Source organism: Telmatherina bonti, assembly GCF_933228915.1.
Source record: "Telmatherina bonti genome assembly, chromosome: 10".
NCBI lineage: Eukaryota > Metazoa > Chordata > Actinopteri > Atheriniformes > Telmatherinidae > Telmatherina > Telmatherina bonti.
The window spans coordinates 9,629,632-9,656,384 of record NC_136628.1 but is presented as its reverse complement, the minus strand read 5'-3'; the positions used below and the strand labels follow the sequence as shown (position 1 = coordinate 9,656,384).

Genomic DNA, 26,753 nt, shown 5'->3' with positions numbered 1-26,753 from the left:
GTGAAATGTGACAGGTGTGTGTGTGGGTTACATAGTGGAGTAAAGGGTTTTTTTTCCCAGCAGGTTTATACAAGTAACACTCACCACCAGTCTGACACAACACAAGCCCACCTTTTGAGGGTTAAGAGAATATTTATTCACACTGCAAACTTTTACAAGTGAGAAGAGGGCCATCTTGCCCGGTATTACTTCAACATATAGACTGGGAATCAAACCACCAACCGTCTTAATGCTAGACTCTGCAGAGCTCTCCCAGTACCTACCATGCCTACTTCATAATGTCCCTGAACACCAGCCCAGCCGTTTCCAGGACAACCATTAGGATGTTCCCAGTAATGAAGATGATGCTAGAAGTTCATGTTGTCATGATTACAGTCGCTGTCTATCGAAACAAATGACAAGTTGTAGGAGAACACCTAACGTAGCGGAGACCAGACACACTACATGGTGACATTGTCATGGTTTTTACTTTTTTGTCGTCTTATCCTGTTTGGATCTGATTTCTTGTCTTATTTTCAAGGTTTGAGTTTGGCTTTCTGCTTCCTGTGTCATTAGCTCGACTGGCTTCTCGTTACTCCTTCGCTTCACCTGTTCCTTTTTACTCCACCTGCGCATATAAATCACCTTTTTTCCATGTCGCTTTGCCAGTTCGCTGTCAAGCTACCGTCTGTTTCAGCTGCAGTTCATGCAAATAAAACCGTAATTCCTGCATCAGTCGTTCTCGTGGGTTGTCAGCCTGCGTTTGGGTCCGCATACTGCAGGCACTGTGACGGACATGGCTGCAGCTGCCACAAGGATCATCGCTGTATTCGTACAAAACCACACACATCTTTTTTAAAAAGTTATGCAAAGCAGATTCTCGGTTTGTTCAGGTAACAACATGGAAATAGTTTTACTAGAAAATGCTTTAAAGCTTCTTTTTTTTTCATGCATAGTTTAATAAAAAACGTATAAATTAACAGAAAAAGGGGTCTGATTAAACCTGCAACCCCACCAAAGGGGGAGAAACTAGTTAAAGAACCTCTGCAACATCCACATCTGTGTCACTGAGGCTACGAAATGCTGACGTACAGACGACTCTAATCTCTGCAGAGGTTGAGGGAAAAACTATCCGACAGACTGATCCCAGCCAGATTAGATCCGATCAGCAGGATCTCCATCACACGTCTCTGAAAAAAACTTTTCATTCCACATAGAAATCAATGTTTCATGGAAATATTATGAATATAAAAGGGCGGATTTTCCAGAGGAAAATGAAAAGCGCTGCAGGATGTTCTTTGTTGTTATTTATTCCAAGAATCTATTTGATTTTGGCCAAAGCGACAGCTCTCCTCTCTGTGTTCTGAAACAAGGCTCGGATCAGACTCTTCACCTCCAGACTGGTGAACTCCACCGCCAGTGGACCTTTTCCATCAGCCCATCTGTCGACAAGAAGAAACAGATTATTATAAATCCATGAATAAAAGATCAGAAGAAGTACCACTGAGTAAATACAATGAGCAGAAGGTTTCTGTGGCAGTGTTTACAGTCTGAGCCCGCGTTGGGAATAAGTTTCATCCTTTCACCAATTTCTTATTGAGTTTTTTTTTTTTTTTTGTTTGTTTTTTTAAATAGGGCTTCGATTTATTGGTTTTGTTATTAATTAATCTTGATTATTTGCGTAACAATATTTGCCCCAGAAAGGTAGTTTAAAAAAAAAAAAAAGTGGAAATTTTATGTTCTTACTTTGATTTTCATATATTTCATAGTCCTAGTGTATATTCATTTCTGATTATGGCTTTGTGGGCTTTCTGGAAAGGTCATGATGAACTTAATAACTTAGGCTTAGTTACACAGTTTCTGATTATTCCCCTTTACAGAGTTCTGGTTATGCAATTTGATTGTCCTGTTGAATAAAGAATTTTTTTTGTTTGTTTCCTTCTTTTTTTTTGGATTTAGGCTGGGTTTGTTGTGCATGTGATTCCTCACCTGTGTTCTGGTGTTTCTGTTTCCAGGGTTTGTGATTCTATTGTGCATGCCTGGTTGATTCATGAGTTATGGTTGCATTTCAGGGTCTTGGTGGCCATTGATTTGTTTGATTATCATGTGTCTCATTTAGGACGTGGTTGTTTTGATGACGTTCATAAAATTTCTTCTGTTTGGTGATCTATCAGATGTATATGTAATGTAAATAGATTTTAGCGGATGACTTAAATAACAGACACAGATATTAACGTTTTAAACTCAAGCTGTATTATTGTCGGGGGGAATTTATATACAAATTCATATAAGGGTTGCGGGGGAGCTGGAGCCTCTCCCAACAGTCTTTGAGCAAGAGTCACTAATAGCTGGGAAAGTTAAATTACCGTCCTGTCATTCTGTTACGGATATTACCATAGCAACACGTTAATCAATGGACTTTAGACAGGCGAATGAGAGAAACTCATAGTAGCGTGAGGCCAATATAAAATATCCCTATACTACACCATATTTTGTTAAAAAAAAAAAAAAAAAAAAAAAAAAAGAAGCATTTGCTATAAAATGTTTACTGTGTGGGACCATGGTGGGACGCAGCGCATCGTGCTGTGAGATGCAGCTTCTTTTTGCTTAATCCTTACAATAAAACTAATCAAATAATTTACAGCACAGCACACAGGCGCGGAAGCTGGGACCTGCGCGGATTCTGCCTGAAAAGACGTTTTTATTGGCTGTTGTGTTTTCTTAAGTTTAATTTAATTTTTTTTGAGTGTTGATGTGTGTGACTGACACGTGTAGGCTGCTGGAAAGTGATGAAACTACGGAACAAAGTGCGTCCCGTGTTGGTTCACTCCGCCCCGCAACGTGTTTCTGTCAATTAAAGGAGGATTCTGAATTTTACGGGACGGGTGGCAACCCTACTTGAACTGGTTCTTCTCCAGTGCACAAACAGAACCACCATTTGTGTCCTTTGTCTCTCTGGTAGAAACTCACCGGAGCACTTCCGTTATGAGACGGAATATGCAGCGTTTTCTTTTTGCAGCCATTTTCGTTCATGCAGCGCTTTTTCTGTATTCGCAGTTTGTTTCTTTCTTAGCCGCGGGTTTTCTTTTCTTTTTGCATTACGTTTTTGGATTTGCGCCGCTTTTCTATACATGCAGTGTTTCCCGCTTGCATTTCGATTCCTTTATGGAGCTGTGTTGCTATATGAAGCGCGTTTGCACCCGTCGGCCACCGTACGTGTGGCACATAACCGGGTCAACTGTTCTTTCCCAGACACACACATTGTTCTTTCTGCTTCAACAACAACAGCAAAGTTCTTGCTTCTTTTAGAGTAAGTAACAACTTTTAGTTCCCAGCAAAAAATCAAATGACTTCTTCTGAAATTTCTGTGTAACAGCCTACCTGATTACAATTAATTATTTATTAATTATGCAAACAAGGCAATAATACAAAACCGTCTTTTTTCAAAGCGAAGAATTTGGATTTTTTTTCTTACCTGTCAACAATCTCCTGAAGGTTCGCCCTCAGCACGATGACGAGCTCCTTGAAGGTGCTCCACTTCTTCACATAGAGAGGAACCTCTTCCTGGTATTTCTTATTCTTGTTTTCTTCAGCCAGAGGGATGAAGACCAGCGGGCCTTCCTCAATGATGGTTTGGCACAGGGTGTGGAGGTGCTCTCCATCGTCTGAGGAAATATCCTGTTTGGTGACAAAGTATTTACGATGCATTATGTTCATAATGAGACGAGCGCGTACGAGAGCATCTTTGTTCCTGATCAAAATAATATAAACTTCAACTTTTTTTGTTGGCTGTTTAAGAAGAGCTGGACAAAGATTCTCATCTCAAAACCAGACAAGATGGAAATGAAAACTGATTCTGATAGATTAAAAAAAAACCTGACTTGAGTTTATAAAGAAATACAGAAATGTGTAATCAGCTTGACCTATCACCTTCGTAAACATTATCTTTATATCTTAGTCATTTATGGTTGATTAAAAGGTAAAACACACAGTAACGTTAAGGTGGGAAAATGTGAAATCCATGTTCTGATAAACCAACTCTTTCCCGTAACTTCAGATATAAGAAGTAAAAGACAAATGTTGGAGTTTTATATTATCATTTTGACTTTATTCTTTTGTGTATCTCATTTTAACCAGTAAAAGCATGATAACATTTTAAAGTTTCCACAGTCAAACTGTGTCCGTCTCGCTTCTTTACATGTTTGGTGTTTAAACCCAACAACAAACCTCGAGCATCATGATTTTGGCGATGATTTCTGTGATGGCTGTGTTGAGGAGGGTCCCCATGGCTTTGCAGTAGATGCTAACTGGAAGAACATCCTGCCACACCGTCCCCAGCTGTTTCAGCTGATGAATGACCTGCAGACGGATAAAACAGCAGACAAATAAAACAACCACATGAATGAATAAAGAACGACTTATTTTCATTCATCTTCTGCATCCAATTCAATCAAAGTTGATTTCTCAGTCATAGAAAAGGAAGTTTTCCTGCAATTTCCATGTACAATAAATGAGGAACTTTCTTAAAGCAGGTGATTTTTGACTCTTTTCCCTCTGTATCAGCTTGTCTCAACTCAACTCGTCTCAGCTTGGTCCGGTTTCTTTTCCATTACAGTTTAGTACCAGGTCTAAAAGGGGCAGGGTTTGTGTGAAATCACTGTAACGTCAGTGTTGTGCACGACAACCTCTGTAACAACACAGGACCTGCAGGCAATCTGCTACTTGGTCTGCGGCTCGCCGGTCGCTGACCATAAATCGTATCCATCTGTTGGAACCGCTTCCAGTCTTGTCTGTTTGATCCACTCCGACCATCGTGGTCCTTGACCTGCCGATAGTCACTTTGGAGCTTTTTCAGCTTCTCTCAACACTGCTGGAAACTCCGTTGCTAGTCGTAGACATTAAGTCGGAAAGCTCTTGATAGATTTTTTAAATTTCCTGTTGCTCCATCTGGTTCCCTCTGTATCCTTTCCTCAGCAACCAAGCAGAGAAATGTGTCCACCTCAGAGTTGGACCGTGGAACAGACTTTTGTTGCGCCATTGCTTGTTACGTAATGTAAACAACTTGCGAGTTGGAGTCGCTCTTCCAGTGATGTCACTCCCTGACCTCTGACTGACCACGCCCCTGACCAATAGCGGCAATGGCGACGTCACACACAACCCGACTCAGCTCACCTAGAACCTGGGCTGAGGAGTTACAAAAGAAGTACCGGTAAACGGGTACAAAAGCCGAGTTAAGTTGAGAGAAGCTGATATTGACGGAAAAGTGTCAGTTTGCACACAGCTGGAGTATCTGAGCATCAGCCTAACTACAACAGACAATGCTTCCAGTTGTTTCATTTTCCACTACATCATTTATCTAAAGCTTTCCTCTCACCTGCCGCAGAGCTTTGCTTGCTGCAGTGTAGTTGTCTTCATCGTCCAGGTTGCGGAAGTTGTGAGCAGTAGAAAGTCTCTCTAGCATCTCAGCTCTCTGAACGTTCAGCTGGGCTAAGAAGCACTGGGCGCCTACAGGAAAGCGATGGGAAGACCTCTTATTTCAAGGCGGAAGATGTAGACTAAATTTTTGATAAACTGCAAACTCTCCTGACTTTCCAGACAATAACTGCTTGCTTACCCAGTTTCCTGAATCCCGGCACCATGTCAACAAAAGTTGCGATGTCCTTACTGAGAGGCTGCGGCAAATGGGCTCTGAAATGGTGACCCAGGGTGAGCAGGTGGTGAGCCAGGTACATGCAGTTGTTGTGCTGGATGGCAGCGAGATGAGGAAACTTGAGCAGGTTCTCTCTGGATGAAGCAACGGGGCGGAAAGGAGACATTTATTTACATCCAGGGAAACATTTGGTACGCTGCATGTTGCGTGATGGAAACGTTCTTACTTGTGGTATGTGGGAACAACATCGTAGAACAGCTGGAAAATGTTCCTCACAGTGAAGAAGAGTTGCAAGGCGCTGAAAAGACGCAGTCAGTAAAGTCTCTGTCACACAAGTAATCACATTACAGCCAGATCAGTGGTGAACTGTGATTTACCACGACGTGGAGCTTCCAACTGCTTCAAACAGGGTGTTGACTGCCAGCTCCATCAGGTGCTGCACCGACTCGCTGATGCGACAGGCTGGCAGACGCAGACTCCACGCAGACAGCTGCTTCGCGTTCTCCATCGTCACCTCCTCCGTCATGGCCTCCTGCTTCACCTTTACCTGTGAAGCTGGAGCGGGCAGCTTGGGGAGACGCAGCTTTAAGTCTGGTGTGATCTAACAGAGAAAGAAAGGAGAATAAAAACTGAAATGATGAAAGGAGACAGAGCATAAAAAAGGATTCTTTTACAAACCCATTTTCCGCAGTCGTGGCCAAAGTGGTTGATTCTGTTTCTTTTTTAGTGGAAACTTTTACGTTCTCAACATCAGGATACACTGAACAGCAAAGTGAAATTGCTCCACACTGGGTCATGAAAACATTTCAAAAGTGACCTTAAATTTGCTTTAAAGTGATCTGGAATTACAAGCAAATGATGTGAAGAAAAATGAAGTGGCTGCTGAAGTCGCTCCATAGCGAGAAAGTACCCGGTTTACAGCTCTGGGATTTTTCTGCACAGCATGTCTGTTATGACATTACAGTGGTCCCTCGCCATGTCGCGCTTCATCTTCTGCAGTCTCGCTGTTTTACAGACTTAAAAAAAAAATTTATTTTAGTATAATTTATGGTTTTATTGTGATTTTGCCATTTGTGTTGTCTTTTATGCTTTTTACATCTAATGTAAAGCTCTTTGAATTGTCTTGTACATGAATGGTGCTGTACAAATAAACTTGCCTTAATGCAGCACTGCACATATAAGTATATGTAAATCCTATTTCACCCTTTCTATGTCCAGATCTTACTGGAGCAATCAGCCCACTGTGCTTTGTTTCTTGACTGCGTCAGTAAACATCACTACGCTGTGCTTTATTTCTGTGAAAAACGACATTACAGACGAGGATGGGGACGCAGCGCCAGCAGAGAAGCTGACTAATTATTAATAAATTCATGTTGTTAAATATATGTAAGTTTTTGAGAGTGTATAGACTGTGTGAGAAGATTCAAAATGGTCATTTTAGTTTCGGAGATGTTAATAAACACTTTTAGGAGGGATAGTTATTCTTTTACATGCATTTGTATAGAAAATGACTTTATTTTAGTTTGATTTGTCTTTTGGGATGAGAGTCAAACGTAAACATTCAATAAATAAACAACGTGTCATTGCTTCTCCACCCCAACCAGTCGAGGCGGATGGCTGCCCTCCCTGAGCCGGGTTCTGCCGGAGGTTTTCTTCCTGTTAAAGGGGAGTTTTTTCCTTCCCACTGTCGCCGCGTGCAGCTCAGGACGGGGGATTGGATCGAAGTCATGATTCGATGCAATCAGTTGGTTTCTATTATAGGATATGTATGAACTGGTTTGAAATGATGTGTACGTAAAGCGCCCTGTGACAACACTGTTGTGAAGGGGCACTAGACAAATAAAGCTGAATTTAATTTAGCCTTCCTATCTGTGAAAGGAATTATATTGATGAACTGGAAAGTACACAAACCAAATTGTTTTAATATTGACACTCACTTAAAAGAATTTCTGGATTTATTGATGATGGATCGATCTGCATGAGTTCTGTTGGATATGGATAATGGAGATAATGGATCCTGAATTTTCATAAGATCATATTTGAAATATAAGACTTTTCAATTAACTGCAATGATTTTAATGTGATTTTTTGTATTATTTTACCGTTCTTTTTTTGTAATATGTGTATTTTATAAGCACTGAGCTTATCAGCACGTTGCACAATGCCACTTCACCAGACGGTCTGTTTACTTTCACAATGTGAGCGAACCACACCAACATGACACCAGACGCGTTCACACTACTTCCAACCAACCATACTTTCCAATATGAACAAACAGAGGCATGTGAATGTTCCCTAAAGGAGTCTGACCAGACATCACCATCCCACCTTTTTAACAGCAACAATTCTGGTTCACACGTACCTTTACAGTGTTGTGCATCTTGGAGGTCATGAGCTTGCGTGCTGCCACAATGACATCCTTGCACTTCTTGCTGGCAAAGTGACAGTTGACATCTCTGGCATACTTCAGCAGATCTGTGGAATCACTTTGCAGGTACTCCATTAGCTTCAGAGCCTTCTCAAAATCCTCTGTTTCTTTGATCACCTTGAATTTCCAAGAAAACAAATATTAAGCCACAAACAAAAATCTATCAGAGGTTGATCATGATAAAAATCTTTTAGTCCGTACAGTGTTGTATTTCTCCAGCTGGCTGCTGTTGGTGGGGATGGAATAGACGAGGCACTCGTGGATGATACACTGTGACATTTCCTCCCAAATCATTTCCCCCAAAATGGCTGAGAGCTTTTTATTCCCAACGGGGACATCTAAAGGATGAAACAAAACACGATTTTCTGTTAACAGCCTCAACAAAGACATGAAGCATCCTCACATTTTATTTTTACTACTTTACCAAGCAGGTGTGAGTGCAGTGTCTTCAGCACCAGCAGGAGTTTGTTGTAGACCTGTGAAGGAGTGGATCGCTTCTCTTGGTTCTCCTCCAAACACTGCAAACCCAGGACGGTTCTGTCACTCTCCGTCACTCTCACCGACAGCGACGCATACATCACCAGCGGCTTCAACATGTTCTTCAAAAGCACCTGACCTGCATGACGACAGTTTCATTTTGAAACTGATTCACTAAACCACGGCGTGTGTTTCTTTCTGAGATCTGCTGAGAATGTGTGAATAAAGAGCGTGTTTCAAAGAGAGCGGTGCTACTTGTTCTTACTGAACAGTTTGAGCTTGTTCTCGAGCTCTCCCTGGATGGCCAGAGCTTGCAGGACGCAGCCCAGCAGCTCAGGTGGTTTTGGTTCACCGTCCTGGCTGCAGGCATCACTCAGCATCAGCTCCACCTTTAGCAAGGAGTTCGGACCTGCAGGCTCTAATAAAAAATAACAAGAAGTTTTACATCCCTGGGGAAGAACTGATGGCACATCTGGCATAGAGAAAATATTTTGTGGGTTACCATTCACAGGCGGTAACTTCCAAACAACGAGGCGCTTCCATTCATCCCCCAGGTGGTAAATTAAGTTTTCTCTCTGAAGCGTCAGCTCGGAGCTCAGAGCGCTGATTAGCGGCAGATGAGAGCTCCTCCAGTCCTTTAGTGAAGTCACACTGGTCCTTGCCTGGAAAAACGATTACCCACAAATCAGTATATGTTCATGCGGTCTCATGTGCACTTCTTCTAGTCAGAGAAAAGCATCTTTTTCAATAAAAACCTAGTCTCTTCCAGAAGGAGGTTTAGTTTAGCTCAAAATTATATCAAGACTGAGACCCAACAAGCAACAGCAAATGCATACATGTTATTATTTAGCTTTTTCCATCATGCAAGATTCTTCCAAGTCATCTGATGAGTAACTGTCATCGCTAGTAATACACTGGTACTGACACCATGTATGTATACTCGTAGGGCTGGGCGATATGACGATATATATCATTGGACGATAAAAAATGTTTATTATTTCATATGAGGCTCTATCGATACGGTGTTTTACTGCAGTATTTTAAATTAACATGCACTTTATGAAAAACACGCTGCAATACATAAACAAACATGGAGGAAAACGGTAGCAGACGCGTTTCAGAGCAGGATAATTCACTAAAAGATGACCAGCCGACCAAAACTGATGAGATTGTTCCTAAAAGAGGGGAAATTTCTGTCACATGGATGCAGTTTGGTTATAAAAAGACCGACGTGGAACCGACAACAGACTAGCTCACAGTCCCAACAACGGACTCCGACACAACTAACTCATTTTATCGCCTGCGCAGGAATCAGGATAAAGAATACAGAATAAAGAATAGAGTCAACGAGCAAAAGCTGCAAAAGCAGCGTAAAGTGGAGGCAAAAGCTCATAATAAACTCCAGACACAAACGGTGCAGCACGTATTTACCCGTGAAACGTCATACGGCCAAAGTTCCCCCAGATGGAAGGAGATCACTGCTGCCGTTGTCAAGCACATCTGATATATAACTGATGACTGACACAACATTACACAAACTATTTTATATTTTTATGTATATCGTTATTGGGATATAAGATGAGCTAAATCAGGATATGACACTTTGGTCATATCGCCCAGCCCTATATACTCGTTTTTGGTATTCATAAAAGGGTTTTGATACTACAGATACCAGCACGGAAGGAGCTTCATTTTTCTGTAATGTTTACAAACTTGTTCAAGTCCAGTGAGATGCGGTAACATGCCATGAAATAGATGTAAACCAGATTAAAAAAGAAAGAAGACTACTTGAGTTGATGCCACTCTACGGCAGCAGCGCTATGTTCAACTTTCAGCAGCACTCAAATGGTTAAAGTGGAGTAAGGCGTGTTAACATGTTTGGAAGTGAACGACGGTGATGAAACTAAAGCAAACTGCGACTTTTGGTCAACAAAGTTCTCAAGGAAGGAAGTAGGAAGTAAATTTACCCGACCAATTTTATACAATATGTCAACGTGTATCGGCTTCTCCAGGGTGTAATAACACACAGGTTGTGTCTTTCTGCGTCTTCACGGACATCTTGCACATCTCACTAAGCCAGGCCGTTGTCCCCAAGTCTCAAAATCTTCACCATTCCTGTCTCAAAAAAGTTGTTGCCCTTCGTGTTTAAAATGACCACTGTCCAGTAGCACTCACTCCCACTCTTATGAAGTGCTTAGAACGGCTAGTGTCTGTCCTCTCGTCCCACCCTCTCTGGACCCCTTTCCAGTTTGCATATCGGCTCAACCACTTGGCTGACGATGACATCTCCACTGCCCTTCACACATCTGGACACAAAAGACTCCTACGTCACAATGCTGTTCATAGACTTCAGCCGACCCAGTCATCCCTCAACATTCTGAAACTGGGCCAGCTGGGAATGAACACCTCACTGTGCAACTGGCTGCTGGACTTCCTGACTGAGAGAACACAGTGAACCACAGTGAACACAGGGGGACCTCAAGGATGTTACACTGAGCCCCGTCCTCTTCACTATGCTGACAGATGACATGACAGTGGTGGATCTCATCAGCAGCAACCATGAGACATGAGACATGAGACAGGAGCAAAGTGAGTCGCCTGGTCTTGTGGAGTGACACAACAATCTCCCTCTAAACGTGGAAAAAAATTGCTGTGGACTTCAGGAGAACAGGCTCCCAGAATGCACCTCTCAATGGTAGAGATAGTGAGCAACACCAAGTTCCTGTGTGTGAACATCACAGAGGAGCTCTCCAGACCATCAATACGTCGTCACTGGCCAACAAAGCCAACCAGGTCCTCTACTTCCTCCGCAAACTGAAGAAAGCTCAAGTCCTTTCAGCATTACATGCATCTTCTACAGAGGCACCATCAACAGCACCCTGAACAGCAGCATCACTGTGTGGTACGACGCATGCTTCATGTCCTGCAAAAAGACACTCCAACGCATCATGAGAGCAGGTGAGAAGATTGTTGGTGCCTCTCAACCCTCCATCAAAAACATCTACACCTTCTTCCTCACACGTAAAGCCCTCTGCAGAGTGAAAGACCCCACCCACCCATCATACAGCTTCTTCAGCCTGCTCTCATCAGGAAGGAGACTACATAGCCTGTGGGACAAGTGGACTGAGGGACAGATTGGTCCACCAGGATATCTGGAAGTCAAACTGACGCACCTCCATACTTTCTTTCCTTCTCTGGAGAGTGGAACACAGTGAACTCAACCCCCCCCCCCCCCCCCCCCCCAAAAAAAAAAAAAACTGAACTGAATCCCCACCTGGACCATGTTTTACTGAGTCATATCTACAGCAGTGGGTGAATAAAATTTGCTGATTGGTTTATTTTTATGGCAAATAGTACATTTTAATTGCAACAATGTCTTTATTGCAGAGGAATGGCATCCTGGACATAATATAAGCAGGTCTTACCCTTTCCAGATGATTAGCTGCATCAACATACTTCTTTTCTTGTAGCGTTTTGGTAAATTCCTCCATTGCACTGTGAAACTGAGTCACACAGAAGGAAACTTCACACACTTAACATTTAAACGTCTAAACACTGAAATCCCTATCTATGATGTACCTCTTTTAAATGTTCAAGCATCTTTATGACGATTGTATTTTTCTCCAGTTGCTGCTTCAGCTTTGTGTATTCATTCACAGCCACATGGATGTTTTGTTGCACCTGCATTTACACACACAAAGAATAAACAAAACACTTACAAAATAGGTTAAATTTTCAGGCCACTGTAAATAAAAATGGTGACTGATCTATGATGCCTCTTTTTCAAGTAAAATCACATTTTTAGAAAGAGCTTTTACTGGCAAACAGCAACGCAAAGTGCTTTACAGAGGTAAACAATTTATGCATCATACCACAAGCAAAATAAATGATACTGTGGTTTCTCTTTCTCATGGTTACACATAATTTATTTTATTCATATGATTTATTTGACTGGTATGGAAGCGTAGTTGTCATCCTAATAAAAAAAAGTTTGGACCTTATCACTTCATAAGGCCCAATTTTTTTAAATTTCTTTTTTATTAGGATGACAGCTCTACGCTTCCACAGACAGGAACATTGCATTTGTACATTTGTAGCCGATGCTGTGCAAATTGTTTTATTGTCAAAGCTAATTCTCAACTCTTGTCCTTGTTCGGCCTTTCTACCCAACTTTTTACATGTGTAAAGGTTTGGTAGAAATCCAAGATCATTCAATGTTCTTGCCTTTCTACCCAAGCAAGAACTCTAACTCTAATTTTTGGTCTCTAAAATGGATGCAGATATAAAAATACTAATAAAATGAAAGATATTAAAGATATACATTAAAGAAATGATTGTGGGTTTTTTTTTTATTTACAGTCAAAGTATGTCCTCTTTCAATTCTACCTATCCAGCTTAACATGCAGGAAAATCAAGTTCTTAGCAGATCTTGAGAGGTGAATTAATGCCACGATAGAGGTCAAAAGGAAGCTTCGACAGGTTATAGAACAACAATCTGGCATAAACATTATTCTATCGAATGAGCATTATGAGGTTTAGCTCTACTTGGTATGAAACCACCACGCTCCCAGTTGGAAAACAACAAATATACTCTGATCTACAAGCGTCCTTGTTCAGTCACAGCTTTTTAACCACTGACAGCTTCAACATACCTCAGTCTCAATGCAGTGTTTTAAAGAAGCCATTTCTTTGGAGACTGAATCAACTTGTCGCATTAAGTCCTCAGATCCTTGCAGGCTTGGTAGGAATTCGTTGTATCTCTTGTTTATCATGTCACACACCTCCTCCTGAGGAAAAAAAGAAAAACACAGAGTAATGGTACAAAATGCTTTGTGAGACAGCATAGGTATAATAAGCCTTGGCTTCTTCCTACACCTAGTCAAATGAGAATGATGAAAGTTATGTTATTTCATGTTGTTTTAATTTTGTTTGTGATGTATATTTGACCAAACAACAACAAAAATAAGCAAGAAAACAACAGTTTAGAGCTCAGAAAGAAATGTATGTATGCTGTCACGTATGACAGAAGTCAGAATATTAATGAGCATACCAAATAAAAGCAGACTGACAACTAAAGAATCTGATCAACAGTATCCAAAAACGTTATACTTGTACTATATGCCCTCGTGATGTGTTTTTGCTGCTGTATAACAACATAGTTAAACACTGAGGCTACACAATGTGATGCTAACCAGCAGTGCTGCTAGCCAAAACCGTATTGTAAACCTGCTGGACAGTCTGCTTTGAGTTGTTTAACGCTGTTTATAATATTATAGTTTCATGTTACCTCAGCTATCTCTGTTAAACTAATTAAGGATAGCAGATGGAAAAAATATAGGCTGAAATGCTAACAGCTAAGAGCTAGTGGAAACTTTACATAGCATAACATTAGCAGATGCTATGCTAGCTAGTAAGTTACCTTTGTATCTTCCACCTTGCGCGACATTTTACTTATTTTACCGGCCAGGTCCTCTTTCTCTAGTTTCCCAGAGCTGGCGAGGACTTCGGTTACAAATGACGCCATGCTTAGCTGTAAAGTTAAAATGTTCTAACAACACTGATGACAACTCAGCTCAACAACTCTACGAACATGACCCGCCAGGCGGCCTGATTGGCTCCGAGTAGTTCCGATGTCACCGAAAAGAGTCGAAAAGAGCCGAGCTTCTTTCTTCTTCGTTCTTTTTTCCCCACCACGACTTACTTTCAACTTGCTCTTGTAGCGCCACTAAATGTTGATACAAAAAAAAATACACATTAAATAATTCATTCATTCGTTCATTCATTCTCTGTGCCACTTATTCCAATAATTATAGGGTCACGGGATGTTAAAATAACACAGCTAAAATAACTGTTTTCCATGTTTTGTAAGACAATGACAGGGGCAAAGAGTCCTTGAACATCATTATTTTAAAATCTTGTAAAATGTTTTTGAAAGTCATTTGAACTTAATTGGAAGAGTAAAAAGATAACATTCCATAATTACTAGTACTAATCACAGAATAAGAGCATATGAGAGCATTTTCTTTATGAGTAGTTAAGTTTTAAATAAAATTAACTTTCTAATGAAATGAATGAAATGAAAAATACTTGATTAATCCCCAAAGGGAAATTCGGTATTGTAGTAGATAATAATTAACTTGAGGAGGTCTTTTTCCAGAGGCTGATGGCTGCTGGCAGGAATGATCTTCTGTATCTTTCAGTCGTACATTGGACCTGAAGAAGCCTGTCACTAAACACACTTTGTTGTTTCTTCACTGTGTTGTGGAGAGGGTGTGAACAATCCTCCATCATCTTCATCAGCTTGTGTAGCATTCATCTTTGGACAATCAGTTCCAGCGGCTCCAGAGTTACTCCCAGCACAAAATAAAACACTAAAAATAACACATCTGACTTTATTGTTTCTACCTGGAAGAAATTAAACTGCCTTCAGTATTGAAAATATGTAATTGTCACTCTCGTCAGCAAGTCGTGATTACTTGTCGGTCAATAGGCGGCGACAATCATCCTGTAAAATAATTTCTTACCTTTAAATTCTATACACGAAGAAGAAAGACTAGCATCTCTATGGAAACGACTCCAGCGGTCTGTGCTGCACTGTTAAGGTGTTGTGTTTTTTAAATGTATTTTTTTCAAGCTATAAATTATAACAGTAACTATTTTTTGGCTATTTGATGCTTCCAGCCAAAACTGTTTATGTTGACCAGCTAACACATTTCTTTTACGTTTCTACGTGTTTGTGTAGGGTGCTAACTGGCCAACGTGGTTAAAGATAACAAACCAGCTGCTTTCTGTGGATTTTTCCAAAGTAAACTTGTCATGGCAGACTGCTGGAACACAGACACGGGAGAAGCAGTTTATAGGTCCCGGGATGCTGTCAAAAACCTGAAAGTAAAGTAAGTAGCTTAATTGATTGTTGACACAGTTTTTTTTTTTCCCCATTAAAATATATTTCAGAGGTATCTTTGTGTGCTGACTTTAGAGTTCGTGTAGAAAAAGTGACCTCAGCAGGAGTCATTTCTCAGCATCTCCAGCAGCAAGTTCTCTCTCAGCAACATCGGGAAGAAATTGAACTAGAACCTCTCACAACACAAGGTCAAAAAGGTAAAAACAACTACTGAAGAGAGAAACACTGACTGTCATTGAATGCACGTCTAAACAAATGAATAAGACTGGTGGATGATTTTCTATCCCTGCAGATAGTGGCGCCATATGGGGGTGGGGGGGTTAGGAAGACTCCCAAGGGCCCCACAATTTGATAGGGCACAAAATGAAGTACAAACTACATCAGAAAATCATTAAACCTTCATTAAAAATAATAGATACTTTTTCCAAAGGTTGTAATAACATATAGCAGAAATGTAAACTGATAAACCACTTATATTAAAATAACCCAGTTACATGTATGCACTGTGATTTAACCCTTTATAGGACACTCAATGAAATACCTTCAAATTAGAAATGTTAACCTAAAATTGTCCTTCTGGTATGAACCAAGACCTCCATCCTGTTGTAACATTAAAACAAATTGTTTCATGCTGAATATGAAAGAAAATGAAGTTATAAAAAAAATCACTTTAATAAAGATCACATAATAAAGATCTAGGGCTGTGTTTAACCCTTTATGGGGCATAAAGGGTTAAACACAGCCCTAGATCTTTATTATTCCCATAAAAGCAATTTCTTTTATCAGCTTGAGGCAACTGAAGCAAAAACAAAAATCCAAAATTCGCGATCAAGTGGTGGGGTCGGCATTGTCTTTCATAGATTCCTGGTGGCGCCCCTGCCTGCAGACTGGTAGCAGATTGGTTGGGATGGGTGTTACCTCATTAATTAAGCAGGGTATAGATAAACTTTTTAACAAACTGGAGGAAACTTTCCAAATGCCCGATGGTGGTGTTTTCAACTATAATTAGATTTTTTTTCTTTTCCTTATCTTGCGGTTTTAGGGAACTATTGGGCTTTAGATGAGCGTGAAGACTGGGGCTGTGACAATATTCTATTGTCCGATTCGATTCGATTCTGATTTTTTGGGTGCCGATTTGATTTAAATTGCAATTCTCACAATTCTTTAATATTGATGATTTTTGTCAATTAAAAACCAAAAAAATGTATAAAACTTTTTTTTTGCTCGTCATTTTTCTTGATTTCAATTAGGAAAAAACAAGACAGTAGCCAGATTATCATCCTGCTGCTATAATGCCCAAGAAGACAAGTAAAAAGATCAATAAAATTGACAAAAATTCTATGGTGGATTATTTTTATTTGAAAAAAAAAATCTAATTTTTAACAAAAAATCCATTTTAAAATTGTGAAACAAAAAAATCCAGATTTTTTATTATTTGATTATTTTTCAATGCGATTTTCCCACCCCTGGTGAAGACACAGGGAAGTGGGAAGAGAAAGAGGGATTAGATATGCTGAAAAGGCTATTTATTTATTTTATTTATTTGAGTTTGCATTTTAAAAGTAACATTAGAACATTCATAGAGAAAAAAGTAAGAGGAAAGGTTCAAATGATGGACAATACGCATAAAATAATAAAATAAATTACATTGCAAACCCATAAGGGCTTATTGAGAACCTCACCATAATCTAAATATAAGAATAAATTAAGTAATTAAATAAACCTGATAAAGGAAATACATACAACGAAGCAAAAAAAACAAAAACAAACAAGCGTCAAATGTAAAAATATTACAATTTAAATAAATTTACCATACTATATTTATTTATAAAGCACTTTAAAAACAACATACAGCTGACCAAAAGGATGTACAGGAACAGCAAGTGAACAAAACAGCAAAAATAAAATAACAATAAATTGGTAAAATAAGAGATACATGAAAAAGAGCAGTTAAAAATAAAATACAAGGACACAGATGACAACTCAGTCTTGCTAAAATGCCAAAGAATAAAAATGTGTTTTTAAACGGCTTTTAAAAACAGCGAGAGAGAGAGAGAGAGAGAGATAGCCTGTCTAACCTCCAAAGGGAGGCTGTGCCAGATTTTTATATATGTGTATATATATATATATATATATATATATATATATATATATATAACAGAAGAGCAGAATTTAAGATTTATTTAGATGTTCTTTCAAATTCTTTTTGTACACTAATAAAGATGGTGATATGTCAAAGAAAGTAATGTATTTATTCCATGAATGGACCCCTCTGAATTTAATGGGAAACTGACTTCTAGTGGTATGACAGAGTGGCACATGAAGAAGCTTAGATTGCCTGGTAATTCTGGAAAAAATATTTAGTTATGTTGGAAGAACTGTTGGAATTGATGAGGAAGTGTGTGACCCAAGTCCTGGACTTTGTAGAGAAAAATACGTTTCTACAATGTTTATATTATAAACTGTCAAGTTTAGTAAATCGAGGTTGGGATTCCAACTGTTGCTTACTATGGTGGACTTTCAGCCGCCATACATTGGACTCAAGCTGTTCAGTCACCCAGCAAAGGGCCGGATTAAAAGTGCACAGGTCCCTGGGCCCAGAGTGTTCCAGGGGCCCCCTTCCCCACGCCAGCACTGTAAAAATTGTGAATGATGCACTGCAAAACGACATTTCCAACATCTCTCAGCCAATGGTACCAATAGTAATACACTAGACACAGTGGTGTAACTATCTGGCTTTTATTTACATTTTGTTTCATGTCCAAAATGCTGGTGTTTGCCCTACGTGGGCCCCAAGTGGATGTGGGCCCCTGGGCATGTGCCTGTAATGCCCATTGGATAGTCCGGCCTTGACCCAGCATTCCAACTTTTGACATGAATTTCATTTCATTTACTATATCTGCATAGGGCGATGTTATATCATCTTTTTTTTTTTTTTTTTTAGAAAGCCTCTTTAATTCTTTTAGGATGAATTACTTTGTTGAAATTGAAGTTCAGCAACTTATTCTTCTGTTACCAGGTGAAAATGAAGAGGAGATGGTGGTGGGCTGGCAGGAGAAACTTTTCAGTCAGGTAGAATTTTTCAATCACTGGAAAAATATCTGAATGTGAAAAAAAACAGCAGTGAACTTCTATTGTCTTCTACTTCCTCCATCATTATGTCTATGTGTCTGTGGTTTCAGTATGAGGTGGAGTTGTTCCAGAATGAGGCAGCATGTCAGACACCTCTGGACCGTCAGTACCACGCAGAAATAAAGGCGCTTAACAAGAGCAAAGGCCGGAAGAATCGCAGGATTTTCACATACACCGATCATGACCGCTACACCAACTGTCTTCCACTCCACCAACTGGTATTATGTGTCCCATTTTACAGTTTCATTATTGTCATCCAGAATTACATAGCATGGCATTATTTTGCTCTGTTGGCTTATTAAAATCAATCTCAAATGAGATTGAATTTAAATATTATGAGATTGAATTTCCACATTGTTTTTTATGATTTTTATGTCAATCGGATGTTGTTCAAACTAATTGTTTAATTTAATAATAATTATGATTTTTACATGTAAGATTATGTATCTTTTCTCCTTAAAGCAACACACTGAGTTGCTGACCACAACAAAATCCAGCCCCACCTTCCTGGCTGAAAGGATGGCCACTGTGAGACACAGACGACAAGAAAGGCGCACCATGTAGGGAGCTCAGCAGTTCTTCTTTTCAGATGGTTTAATGACTCGGTGTCCTCTGGAAATACTGCCTTCTGAGCATCTTTTTAAAATGATAAAAGTTGCATTTTACAAACATTTATCCAAATATTAAACACTAATTGTAATGAACAGTCTTGTGACAGGTAACGGTATGTCTTGTGCAGGGATTCTAGCGTCCCTAAATCAGGAATTATCAACTGGGAGCCCACAGAAGAGTTTTTGAAGAACAGTCATGTCGTGAATAATGCTATGCAGACCATGCACATCATGGGAGACCTGGGTCCCCCTGGAAGGTATGATCATAGATACAGTTTTAGATCACTTTAATCCTGTCATTCTATGTGCAAACTGGAAAAAAACACATTTGCCAATCTGCCTCATCTGTGAGGATCCACCTGGTATTACCTGTGGTCTGTATCAGCATATGTTTACATGATAATCGGTCACAAGAATCTAGGTTAAAATATTGTTTTCCGATTTTTTTTGCTTTGTAGCTTGAGTGTAGCTTTCAAGCTTGTGAATATATCTGTTTAAATGTGCGGTAATCATGTGTATACCCTGCTTTTTCTTTTTTTCTTTTTTTTTTTTTTTAATCTTCAGAGGAAGAGCTTGTCTGCAATTGTTAAACATGTTGGATGTTTTTTTTTGTTCTAATACAGGCAAACTTTGCTTTACACATGCTTTTCTGATCATCTCACTATGCACATTCATTGTGATTTTAACTCTGAATTTGCTTTTACAGGCTGGGCCAGAAAGAGAACGAGTGTTTACTGGTAACCATAAAAACAGATGGCAGTGGAACGGTCATTGTAAAACCTGACTTCAACAAAGGCAGGGAGCCCTACAGGTAAGTCCGCACCATCCATGAAACATGATATCTCAAGTGTTCACTAATCTGAGGCCATATTATAAAGTTAATTTCATAATGTTTGTTTTTTTATGAATGATTTTAGAAGTTAGTGCTTCAATGTTAATTCTTTAGCTGCTAAGTAATAAGTATTAAGTATCTGCTACATTGGTACAGACTGACATGCTACATTTTGACAAACACTGCTAAAGCAGGAGGAAAACGTATACCACAATAAAAAAAAAATTCTGTTAATAATATGACAGTCACCATGTCATGATGTGAAGATGTTTGATCCACATGCAAAATCAAGCATGAATTAGGTTTTATTGAAGAATGAAGGGGTGTGGTTCCAGGAGATCCGAATGCTGGTTACTCTGTAATGATAGATATATGAGTGAATGATGGATAAGATATCTGGGGGAGGTGATGATTTTCCTACTTGTTTGGAGTTGTAGAGAATCAGGGTGGTGTCAGGTGATCCAGGATGACCGGTGTTGATAGTAAGAGCCAGTAAGGGTCTTTTCTGTGTAGGGCAGACAGGCTGCACCTAGATTACCAGATCCGGAGGACTGCCAGTGAAAGAAGTTTCCAAGTTGTCGGTTATTGTAGAAATGATTGCTGGAGATGAATACCGCTGGGAGAAATCACAGGGAGTTTAGTGGAATCCAAGATGTTAGTGCAGGCCAGCACACCTGTGGGGAAAAATCACCCTCCAGAAAAGGTTCCTCTGGTGGAACTTGAAAAATAGCTCACAGAAAACCCGGATCCCTGACACACTATGCCTGTGCTGTCATGCAGGATTATAGCAGAAGGGGAGAAGAGAGACATCTGGCGTCTTACTATTGAGAATGTGTCAACCAGCATGTATCCTGAGGAAAGAGACAGGGAGCAGAACATGTACAAAGATGTAAGTGAGCATGATCTTTTGTCACAGAACTACACTTAGATTTGGGATGAAATTAGATAATCATTGAATCAAATAACAGCTGTTTGATAATAACATGTCCTGTTTCTCCATTTCTAGTTGTATGTGAGGCACAAGGAATACCTCAATAGTCTTGTTGGACAGGACTTTGAAATGGTAAAGTATTTAACAGAAAAACATGTTGGTAATGGTTTCTTCCTGCCCAAAGTTACTTTTTCCATTTTTAATCATAACCAACAGCTCAAAATCTATTCTGTTTATTACAATATATGTTCACAAAAGCAAGAGCTCAAAAGTGTTTCAAAAGATTTAATGAAAGGTGGCAAATCAGATATTAAAAGTTGATTAAATTGCTGGTCATAATATAATCCTTCTGTACCAACAAGAAATCTATTGTCCAGCCCCCAATAGGTCTTCTACGTTACGTGATGAATGGAGAGATAGGTGAGTAGGAAGGCTGTGCTCATTATGAGAGATATTTCTTTTAAAAGGAAAATAAGATTTTACACCCACTCTGTCTTCTCTCCTCTCCTCCCAGTCTCAGCTAAAGGCTTTGAATATGATAATTTGTACATCCACTTCTTTTTGGAACTGCCGAACAGTAAGTTTATCCAGTAAATAGCACCAAGTCGTGATACCTTGGAAGGGCTCAATTTTCCACTTAACTTGTTTAATATTTGTTAAAGATTGGTCCAGCTTGCCATTCCAGTCCCTGTCAGGGGTTACCCAGACTTGCCGGACCAAGTCATCAGGGAAGGTGTGTATTTCATAAAAGAACTCAGCTGACTTTCTCTCTCTAAATGATTTATAAAGACATCATCTCTCTGCCAACAGGAAAACGTGGCTTTCTTCAGTTACCCCTTCAGCTTTGAGGCTTTTTACATGAGTGAAAAAGAGAGTGATGGTTTGTATCAGCCACTGGACATTAACTTTAAATTATTTGTTGTATTTTAAACATTTTCTGCATTAAAGTTTCTTTCTTACTTCAGAACTGATTCCACAGTGGCCGGTGCTTTACATCAAGGTTCTGTCTGTGGATTCTTGGCAGCGCTATCGGACAGAAGGCTACGGATATCTGCTTTTTCCCGCCATGCCTGGTGCGTTGCATACGGTGAAGAACTGACTCAGGGATTTAGGTTAAAGCTGAAAAAAATTCATTTTTATTATTGAGAGGATTTTTCTGCTTAGTTTTCTACAGTTTCATAAAAAGTCAGTAGATTTTTACTTTTTATTTTATTTCATTTATGTATTTATTTATTCATAGACAGTTTTATAAACATCTAGATTTTTTTTTTTAAAAATCCCCCCACCCAACATTTTTATGTCACTTATTTCAGTCGGATGGAAAAAAATTTCTCCATGTAAACCAAACGGGTTTTGGGACTAATAGTCAACAAAAAACTGTTGTCATTGTCTATTGTTCTTATATGTGTGTGTGTGTGTGTGTGTGCTAGGTAAGCACACAATAACATGCCAAACATGGAGACCCCTTCAGACAGGGACTGTCTCTGCACTGAGACGCTTCTTTATCGGAGGCTCTGCAGAGCTGGAAGATCACAGCTACGTCAGAATACCAGGAACCTTCAAGGTGAGCTCAGAACTGGTAAACTGCTATTTTCTTTATTTCTGACATGGACGATCTGCAGATTTAAAATGTCTAAAAAATATCCTGTGATGTTTTCTTAAACATTTCTGATGCTTACGTTCTTCATCTCTGAACAAAATGTGAACAAATGCCATGAGTTCATTTCCCTCCTTGCACAACTGGGTCCAAGTTTATCTGTTTGTTTCAGGGAGAGAGACTGAGTCGCTTTGGATTTTGCACTGAAACTACAGGAAGCGTCACCTTTAATCTGCACTGTATACAGCAAGCCAGGTAATGACAGGATCGTATACGTTGTGTCATACAATGAAACAAACATGATGCTATGTTAAAACTAGATTATCGGGTTTCTCTTTAAGCTGACTCGTCACACATCTTTAGCAGCACATTACCTGAATGATTGTTACAGGACTGACTAAAGTGTCTTGCAAAAGTTTGAATGTTGTTAAAGTCTGTGTTATACATTTCACCTGTCATCATTGTTGCTGTTTGAATGTGGTTTAATGTCTCTGTTTGGGATGTTTCAGGGCCTTGGCTGATGCCGCCAATATAAAGAAGAGGAGACAGAAAGTTGTTGATCAGCTGGGAGGATTTAGTCAGCAGGGAGCTGTTTCTGCTATCCTGGGTAAAAAGACTGACAGAATTAAATCTTAATTTTCTGACGAATTTCTATTTTCAGGTTAAAAGATCAATTTTTAATGCAATTAAGGAGAGAGATGGGATTCTTTGGTTTTAAACACAAAGCATTAAAGATTTTAAGGATTTAAAAGTTTTAAGGCAGTTTTAAGACAGTACTTAAACTGGTCATATTGATTATTCAGCTAGAAAGGTGATTTTTTTTTCCCTTTGCTAATAACATTGCTGAACTGGGACCTGTGCAACATAAGCCATCCTATATTATTCTAATCGCTTTAATGTTTTTTTTAAGGCAGACAATGTATTGTTCAGTGGTGTTACAGCATTTTCATCTCATATTATCCATGTTTTTCCTCATTCAGAGGCTTTCCAGAGAGCCAGGAGAAAGATGCAAGAGGCCAGAGAAAGTCTTCCTGGAGATGTCATCAGCTCCACATCCCAACTCCAGCTTGAATCCTCCGCTTAGGCTTCAAAAGCAAGACGGCAGTGGAAGTCGCATCACTAACAAGTGTCACCCTGCTATCAGGAAAACAAATGATCAGCATGTTTTAACCTGTTTAGTAACGCTCCGCTGGTTATGTAATGAGTTTGTTACAATATGAATCTATAAGAAACACTAAGCATCACCTGCTGCTGCATTCTTTATATCGTTAATGTTTATCTCAAGTTAGAGATGTCTCATCTGTAGTGGAGTAAAGGCATTTTTTTTACATCTCGATTTTATATTTTTAATACAGTTAATTTTATATTTTACGATATTTGTTGTAAAAATAAAAATAGTTTCATACCAGCACTGTTTTTTGTACTTTATTGTTTCAGATGACGATGACTATGTCAGACAGAGCAAAATATCTTGTTTAAATTTCTTTATATAACAGTTAAAGTGCGTTTTGTACACAGGAACACCTGGTATGTTTTATGGAGGCCACTGGCAGTAATCAAGGCCTGATAAAAAAAAAAACAAAAAAAACAATGTATGTTCTGGTTTCAAGGCAGGATCAAGAAAGATAAACTTTTCTGTGTTTAGTTACTGCGATGAATTTCGCTTGCTGTAGGGATGCCATGTACAGCCTCCTAGTGAAAATGTATATTGCTACAAGTTATTTAGATGATGCACTGTATGTGAAGCTGTAGTTGGAACAAGATGGCATGGCTGACTCTTTGTTTTGGAGTAAATGTAATCGATGGATGTCCTTTATTGCAATAGCTCCCACCATGTACCTCTTAATAGGCCAGCATATCCCTTGTAAGGACCGTGCTGTATTTTTACAATTTCATTAAAGGGGTGCTATTATGGTGTTCGGAGTTTTCTGAGCTTTCTACAGTGTTACAGTGTTGAATCCTCATCAGACATGTGAACGGTACTGTTTTTTATCACCTAAACTCATGTTTGAGTTTGAGTTTGACTTCCAGGTTTCCATGGCGACGAAAAACGCGTCGTTTTAGAGAGTTTTTTCTACTTGGAAATCCTTGTGACGTCCCGGGGGATAAGGTTCGGTGATTGGTTACCTTCTACTGGTTAACAAGGGCATGTACAAATACATCAGGCGGGTGGAAAACGTGGGATAAAGTTATTTCCAACGATGGCTGGTGAGTTTACCAAAGAGAGACATCCTGCTGCATTCCTTGCTGTGGGTTGCTGTTTTCCACTTCGTTTTCAGGGTCTGATTCAGGTTCCAACATGTAGGGCTGTATGCTATGTGTTGACATTGTATTTGGTTTTTTTTATTGAGTTCATATTAGCCTAATCCTTCTGTTTATGAGATGTTACAATGACGGCAAAAGCAGTTCCGATGTAGTGCAGTGGCGGGAGGCGGGGCTTAATGCGGAAGAGTCTCAATCCACTCGTTTTGCCCACAGGCTGATCTGACAGCCTACGGAGAGGGTCGGTCTGAAGTAAATAAAGCGATTTGTGACAATAACTCGATCAATCCCAGCCCTTCTGGTCTCAGAAATAAAAATAAATTAGCCTGAAATACACATAATAGTTCTACTTTAATTTGTATGTTGCAGCCAACTTTGTCTATATAACCACTTCAACAACCTCCAATTCAAGATTTAAATGACCAAAAATATTAATAAAAAATGTCAAGTGGGCAAAAATGTGATGAATGTAAACTCAGAGAGAAAATGTACTCATTCATTCATTATCCTAACCATTCAGTCTGATGAATGGTCGCGGGGAAGCTGGAGCCTATCCCAGCAGTGTTTTGGCAAAAGGCAGGGTAACTAAGTCTTCTTGGTACAAGACAGTGATTCAAAGAACACCAGAACTCTACAAGTGAATCATTGAATAAGGGGAATTCATGTGTTTTAATGACCGAAACTGAAATGATGTATGGTCGCTGGTTTCCCTTGTGTGTGTTGGAATGTATGTGTTTACTTATATAATATAATAATAATAATCATGAAATTTATTAAACAGACTCAAGTCCATAAAGGAACACACAGAAGACAGAATATACAAACACAAAATCATAGAAAGATCATTAAGATCATCTAAAAACAAAAAAACATTTCAACCAGTACATCCTTAGTCTGGGTAAGTACCGAGAGCAACTCTCAGAAGGACTTGAGAGCTCTAATGATGCCATTTGTGAATTCATCCAGGCGTTGCATAAACTTAAATATAAATTTTCTTAAAAGTGCTTTGAGTGATCTAGATCTAGACCCAACATGTGACCGACGTAGGACAACCACAGCTACAATAAAACATATGTTTTGGTTGTGTCCATGCCTGCATGGATTCTGGAGCTTAATCTTTGAATATTATTCCAAAATAACAATTCAAATTATCCATCCAACCCTCTTTATTGCTCTCTTTGGTTTAACCCCTTCACAATATTTCCAAAATAAACTTAATTCAAACATGATTGTTTTTTCCTCTCTCCTGGCCAGAAAAATTGATCCTCACCAAATAGAAGGACTCACCGCCCCCAATTTTTGGCCAGTGGTTTAGAAGTGTGATGAGTTACATTCATTTAGAAAAGATGAAGTTTACTATTAGAGGATGTGTTGAAAAATTCCATGCTTGCTGGCAACCGTTCATAGATGAGAATATGTCTGCTGCAGATATTGATTCATTATTTTGTGGTTGTTTATGTTTAGTAACCAGTGACAACATTGATATAAATGTGTATGGTGTATACAATCCTTGTTTTTTTTTTGTTCTTCTTCTAGTTCAGATTTATGTGAGATCTGGTACCAAGGGGTGGGATGGGATGGAGAAGTGCTATATTTTTTTATGTTGAAATGTTGCAAATAATAATAATAAAAAAAATACCTTGATTAAAAAAAAGTGCTTTGAGTGTGCAAACTCCCGCAGTAAAAAAAAACATCTGACTTGCACTCCCACCTACTGGAACTTTTCGTATAATTCCCATAGCATCATTAGATGCAACTTACCATTTTTGCAAGGCAGATTTTTATATAAGAAGACCACAGATGAGCCACAAATTAATATAATACTGTAACTTAAAAGAAATTTATTCTAACTATTCCAAATCTAGTAGCAACAATGTAGGTAAAGTTACATTAAGTAAGCAAAGGGGAAGTTTGTTTATAGCTTCACTCGCTTGCCTCAGCTCCAAAAGG

At 39.2% G+C, this 26,753-nt stretch overlaps 2 protein-coding genes across 2 annotated transcripts; one reads left to right on the top strand and one right to left on the bottom strand.

Annotated features, from left to right (window-relative positions):
* Positions 1 to 4: 4 nt before the first annotated feature.
* zw10 (zw10 kinetochore protein) lies at positions 5 to 14,091 on the bottom strand. Its single transcript, XM_079247179.1, has 16 exons — positions 13,954 to 14,091; positions 13,187 to 13,321; positions 12,114 to 12,215; positions 11,960 to 12,037; positions 9,037 to 9,196; positions 8,800 to 8,952; positions 8,482 to 8,673; positions 8,259 to 8,395; positions 7,992 to 8,174; positions 6,007 to 6,230; positions 5,856 to 5,927; positions 5,594 to 5,763; positions 5,354 to 5,484; positions 4,207 to 4,338; positions 3,455 to 3,657; positions 5 to 1,421 (listed from the first exon to the last, which is right to left on the bottom strand). Exons 1-16 carry the CDS (start codon positions 14,056 to 14,058, stop codon positions 1,301 to 1,303), a joined length of 2,298 nt encoding a protein of 765 aa, XP_079103305.1. The 5' UTR covers positions 14,059 to 14,091; the 3' UTR covers positions 5 to 1,300.
* Positions 14,092 to 15,079: 988 nt separating this feature from the next.
* Positions 15,080 to 23,625, top strand: mks1 (MKS transition zone complex subunit 1; the record flags this gene model as incomplete). Its single annotated transcript, XM_079247864.1, has 19 exons — positions 15,080 to 15,136; positions 15,277 to 15,427; positions 15,514 to 15,635; positions 18,458 to 18,510; positions 18,621 to 18,788; positions 19,033 to 19,130; positions 19,310 to 19,438; positions 19,888 to 19,992; positions 20,794 to 20,902; positions 21,020 to 21,076; positions 21,322 to 21,364; positions 21,459 to 21,521; positions 21,607 to 21,677; positions 21,755 to 21,824; positions 21,910 to 22,017; positions 22,375 to 22,508; positions 22,714 to 22,796; positions 23,051 to 23,148; positions 23,522 to 23,625. Exons 2-19 carry the CDS (start codon positions 15,351 to 15,353, stop codon positions 23,623 to 23,625), a joined length of 1,692 nt encoding a protein of 563 aa, XP_079103990.1. The 5' UTR covers positions 15,080 to 15,136; positions 15,277 to 15,350.
* Positions 23,626 to 26,753: the final 3,128 nt, after the last annotated feature.

Coding starts and splice junctions, on each gene's coding strand:
- zw10 (XM_079247179.1), bottom strand. CDS start 14,058: ATGGCGTCATTTGTAACCGAAGTCCTCGCCAGCTCTGGGAAACTAGAG. Junction 13,322..13,953: donor GCAAGGTGGAAGATACAAAG/GTAACTTACTAG, acceptor TTTTTTCCTCAG/GAGGAGGTGTGTGACATGAT. Junction 12,038..12,113: donor TGCTTGAACATTTAAAAGAG/GTACATCATAGA, acceptor TGTGTGACTCAG/TTTCACAGTGCAATGGAGGA.